This window comes from Saccostrea cucullata, unplaced genomic scaffold (genome assembly GCF_032062105.1).
Source record: "Saccostrea cucullata isolate Sc308-1 unplaced genomic scaffold, CSIRO_AGI_Scuc_v1 ctg1723, whole genome shotgun sequence".
Taxonomy (NCBI): domain Eukaryota; kingdom Metazoa; phylum Mollusca; class Bivalvia; order Ostreida; family Ostreidae; genus Saccostrea; species Saccostrea cuccullata.
In genome coordinates this window covers 88,540-94,225 of record NW_026922561.1, presented here as the reverse complement: position 1 = coordinate 94,225, position 5,686 = coordinate 88,540, and the positions used below count along the sequence as shown (strand labels likewise).

At 31.4% G+C, this 5,686-nt stretch overlaps 1 protein-coding gene across 1 annotated transcript; it reads right to left on the bottom strand.

The window, feature by feature from the left end:
- Positions 1–4,251: 4,251 nt before the first annotated feature.
- LOC134261963 (transient receptor potential cation channel subfamily M member 6-like) lies at positions 4,252–5,019 on the bottom strand. Its single transcript, XM_062744345.1, has 3 exons — positions 4,845–5,019; positions 4,435–4,577; positions 4,252–4,345 (listed from the first exon to the last, which is right to left on the bottom strand). The coding sequence occupies exons 1-2, from the start codon at positions 5,012–5,014 to the stop codon at positions 4,478–4,480; spliced, it is 270 nt and encodes an 89-aa protein (XP_062600329.1). The 5' UTR covers positions 5,015–5,019; the 3' UTR covers positions 4,252–4,345; positions 4,435–4,477.
- Positions 5,020–5,686: the final 667 nt, after the last annotated feature.

Genomic DNA, 5,686 nt, shown 5'->3' with positions numbered 1-5,686 from the left:
AGTAAACTATAAGTCTATTTAAATAAAGACACTTTAAAATTGTTTCTAAGAAAAAGTTCAAAATTACTTTATTAGATTTTCCCGGCATTGACAATTTGATAAGCAGGAAAAATATAAACTTTAAGAGAGCTTTCGACAATCGAAATTCTGAAACGCAAGCATTAAAAACTTGGATGATTCTGCTGCGGTGACGGGCTACTTTCGTTTTTGTTCGCTGCAGAAAGGCTGATATAAAAGTTCTAGATAAATATTAATAGCTCGAAAGTATGGCAAATAACAGTGCGACATTTAACTCCGGACACGACATTTGTCCGGACTTTCGCCAACCACTTTTCCAAAGGTACATAGAAAAAATTTATGTCATCCGGTGGGATTTTTTTAATCGCACAACATGGACTAACCTTTACACCTGAATATCTTCCAGTTTAAAAGATATTACACCTGAAATCAAGAAATCCCATGGGATTATGGTGGGATTTTCTCTCCTAACCAATATCCCACCATTATTCTGTGGGAGAAAAATGAGTTCTGTGGGATTTTTTCTCCTATAGAATCAAAATTCCCATTTTTAACCTTACATGGGATTTTTTATCCCATAAGTTGTGAAATGGGACAAGAAGTTCCATAATTGTCACAAATAGGATTAAAAGTTCTCTATCATAATGTTTTATAGAATATATTATCCTACAGGAGAATGGAAATTGTTTTTATGTCTTTAATTCTTTCCCTTTGAAAATGTCAGTCCTAACTCTTTCCATTTATCATTTTACATTTAGAAAGTACATGCTATTGCAAGCAAAATAATATCAAATTGGCAAAATTTCATTGAAAAATAAAAAAGTTATGCTCATTCAAGAGAACACACCATTCCGATTGACAGAGTATAACATGATGATGAATTCTCCCTATGAAAATTTCAGTCCTCTTACAATTCATCATTTTACATTTAGAAAGTACATGCTATTGCAAGCAAAATAATACCAAACTAGCAAAATTTCATTGAGAAATAAAAAAGTTATGCTCATTCAAGAGAACACACCAGTCCGATTGACAGAGTATAACATGATGATGAATTCTCCCTATGAAAATTTCAGTCCTCTTACAATTCATCATTTCACATTAAGAAAGTACATGCTATTGCAAGCAAAATAATACCAAACTGCCAAAATTTCATTGAGAAATAAAAAAGTTATGCTCATTCAAGAGAACACACCACTCCGATTGACAGAGTATCATATGATGATGGATTCTCCATATGAAAATTTCAGTACTCTTTCAATTTATTATTTTATATTTAGAAAAAACATGCTATTGCAAGCAAAATAATATCAAATTGGCAAAATTTCATTGAGAAATTAAAAAGTTATGCTCATTCAAGAGAACACACCAGACTTAAGTACAATTATCAGAGTAATATGACATGATGATGGACTCTCCCTATGAAAATTTCAGTCCTTTTACAATTTAACATTTTACATTTAAAAAGTACATGCTATTGCAAGCAAAATAATACCATACTGGCAAAATTTCATTGAGGAATAAAAAAGTTATGCTCATTCAAGACAACATACCATTCCGATTGACAGAGTATAACATGATGATGAATTCTCCCTATGAAAATTTCAGTCCTTTTACAATTTATCATTTTACATTTAGAAAGTACATGCTATTGCAAGCAAAATAATACCAAAATGCCAAAATTTCATTGAGAAATAAAAAAGTTATGCTCATTCAAGAGAACACACCAGTCCGATTGACAGAGTATCACATGATGATGGATTCTCCCTATGAAAATTTCAGTCCTTTTACAATTTATCATTTTACATTTAGAAAGTACATGCTATTGCAAGCAAAATAATACCAAAATGCCAAAATTTCATTGAGAAATAAAAAAGTTATGCTCATTCAAGAGAACACACCAGTCCGATTGACAGAGTATCACATGGTGATGGATTCTCCCTATGAAAATTTCAGTACTCTTTCAATTTATCATTTTATATTTAGAAAAAACATGCTATTGCAAGCAAAATAATATCAAATTGGCAAAATTTCATTGAGAAATTAAAAAGTTATGCTCATTCAAGAGAACACACCAGACTTAAGTACAATTATCAGAGTAATATGACATGATGATGGATTCTCCCTATGAAAATTTCAGTCCTTTTACAATTTAACATTTTACATTTAGAAAGTACATGCTATTGCGAGCAAAATAATACCAAACTGGCAAAATTTCATTGAGGAATAAAAAAGTTATGCTCATTCAAGAGAACATACCATTCCGATTGACAGAGTATAACATGATGATGAATTCTCCCTATGAAAATTTCAGTCCTTTTACAATTTATCATTTTACATTTAGAAAGTACATGCTATTGCAAGCAAAATAATACCAAAATGCCAAAATTTCATTGAGAAATAAAAAAGTTATGCTCATTCAAGAGAACACACCAGTCCGATTGACAGAGTAATACATGATGATGGATTCTCCCTATGAAAATGTTAGTCCTTTTACAATTTATCATTTTACATTTAGAAAGTACATGCTATTGCAAGCAAAATAATACCAAAATGCCAAAATTTCATTGAGAAATAAAAAAGTTATGCTCATTCAAGAGAACACACCAGTCCGATTGACAGAGTATCACATGATGATGGATTCTCCCTATGAAAATTTCAGTACTCTTTCAATTTATCATTTTATATTTAGAAAATACATGCTATTGCAAGCAAAATAATATCAAACTGGCAAAATTTCATTGAGAAATAAAAAAAGTTATGCTCATTCAAGAGAACACACCAGTCCGATTGACAGAGTATCACATAATGATGGATTCTCCCTATGAAAATTTCAGTACTCTTTCAATTTATCATTTTATATTTAGAAAATACATGCTATTGCAAGCAAAATAATATCAAATTGGCAAAATTTCATTGAGAAATAAAAAAAGTGATGCTCATTCAAGAGAACACACCAGTCCAATTGACAGAGTAATACATGATGATGGATTCTCCCTATGAAAATTTCAGTCCTCTTACAATTTATCATTTTACATTTAGAAAATACATGCTATTGCAAGCAAAATAATACCAAATTGGCAAAATTTCATTGAGAAATAAAAAAAAGTTATGCTCATTCAAGAGAACACACCAGTGTGATTGACAGAGTAAAACATGGTGATGGATTCTCCCTATGAAAATGTTAGTCCTCTTACAATTTATCATTTTACATTTAGAAAGTACATGCTATTGCAAACAAAATAATACCAAACTGGCAAAATTTCATTGAGAAATAGAAAAGTTATGCTCATTCAAGAGAATACACCAGTCCGATTGACAGAGTAATTAACATGATGATGGATTCTCCCTATGAAAATTTCAGTCCTCTTACAATTTATCATTTTACATTTAGAAAGTACATGCTATTGCTCTTATTCTGTATTTTGTGTTGATGTGCAGTGCTAAGTTTGAACTAACTCGTATGATTTCAATACGTATTTATAAAAAAAAAAAAAAAAAAAAAAAAAAACCTGAGATGCTTGATATTAAACAATAGTGCTAGTATCCCTGTTTAGTTTATTTCACAAGTTCTGTAGCTATCTGAAATGTAGTGTTTGTACAGTGCTAGTATCCCTATTTAGTTTATTTCACAAGTTCTGTATTTATCTGAAATGTACTGTTTGTAGAATTTGAATACAAGATTATTGGTAGGAAAGTTAAGTACATGTGTATACTTTACACACAGAATTTACATTTGATATATTTTTTACGCTCAGATTCCTTATTTTTTTTTTTATTCCATTTATTTCTTATGATAACTAGGATAACATTAAAACATGTTCACTGATGATATACAATATATTTTACACATTATTTTCTTTATATACCAACAGTTCTAAGGAGACCTCTTTGAGTATTTACTATAATTTAAATCAATGATCTATAAATTGTCATTTTTCTCTATAAAACTTTTTGGACCCTTGAGCTGAAATAGTACAAACAGCTGTTTTATGAGCAAGAGATTCAGAATACTCATTCACAGGGTTACATGTATCTCTTAAACCCAGCGGATGGAGAATGTCCTTGCCTATAATCATGTTATCACCAGAGACCTGTTCACAGAGCGAGCGTCAGCGAACATTTCTATTGAAGGTATAAGAAATTTTGGTGAGCGCTTGTGAACGTTCATTCTATTGAAAACGCCTCTGGCGTTATTCGGATCAGCTGCTAAGGGAGGAAATGAAAACTTACATTCAAACAATGTGAGTAAGATGTATTTGTCCAAATTCTTAAGTCCAGTGGGATCCGCATTTATGTCCAAAATAGTTAGGAACCTCCCATTCTCCTACAAGATTAAAAAAATATACTATTTTGCAAAACATTGAAAATGTATCATATACATGTATTTCCATTTCAAACAACTTAGAGGCAAACCTGGTGGGCGAGATTAACACACTCCAGTATTTTGTCTCTACATTCATTGGGCCAGCTCATTGTCCACAAAATCCTTTGGATAACAGTTCATCATTCTCTTAATTAACTCAGTTTTCACAAAAGACTCGTACTCATCACCCTGGCTATAAAAGAAATTAAATATAACATGTACAAGTTACAGGAAACAAACATCTACTAGTATTTAGTTTAACAAATTCCTCATGTTTATATACAAAGCATAGTCAAGACTAAGACCATCAAATGTAGAAGAGTTATCTAAAATTTATTCAACAGAGTCTGGATCTTAGGTTCTAGATTTCTATAGACATCTAGATTACCAAACATTGTGAGAATGCAAAGGTAGATTTATTTCTTTTATTTATACACATAAGAGCTATACATGTACTTACTGATGAACTTTTTCAAAGTACACAAACGCTATAAGATCGGCTCCCAGTCCTGTTCCCTGTAGAACCAGAACAATAACTTTTCTCCGGAGAAGGTCCACCACATGGTCAATATCTAATGGTCCACCCTGTATCAGGAGGCCCACCATGGGGGTACTGGTGCAGGTAATCATGTTTAAATTTTCTGCATCTGTGCATAAAAATATTATATTAGTGTACAGAAAATGTGAATAAATAATACATATTATAATTCATATTTAATCTTTTTTCCTTAAGAAATTTTAACTTTTTTATATATGTGAGACATATTCTACATCAAATAAAAATTAGTCTACTTGAAAAACAAACAAAAATTCAAGAGGCCCATGGGCCAAAATGCTCACCCAAGTAGCTTTCAGACCCATTGTTCTTCTCCAGATTTTCCTCCTTGTAATACATGTACTTACTGTGGTTTTACAAAGTTTCAGCTTTTCAGTAGTTCTCCAAATCTAAGGATAAATTATTGAAGATTTTTTTTAATATTTCAATTAATGTAAAACTTGGATTCCCTATTGTGTCCCACTTGTCCTCAGGGGTCCTGATTTGAATCTGATTTTTCACTACCCCAGGATGCTTCCATGAAAGTTTCAGCTTTCTGGCCAAATGGTTTTTTGAGAAGATTTTTTAATGAGTTTACCCTATTTTTGTCCTTTTTTTGATTACATCATTTTGTAAGAGGACTTGGCCCTTCATTTTAACAATTTAAACTCCCTAAAAATGCTTTGTACCACTTTTGGTTAAAATTGGCCCAGTGGTTCTCGAAAAGAAGTTGAAAATGTGAAAAAGTTTTCAGACATATGGACAGA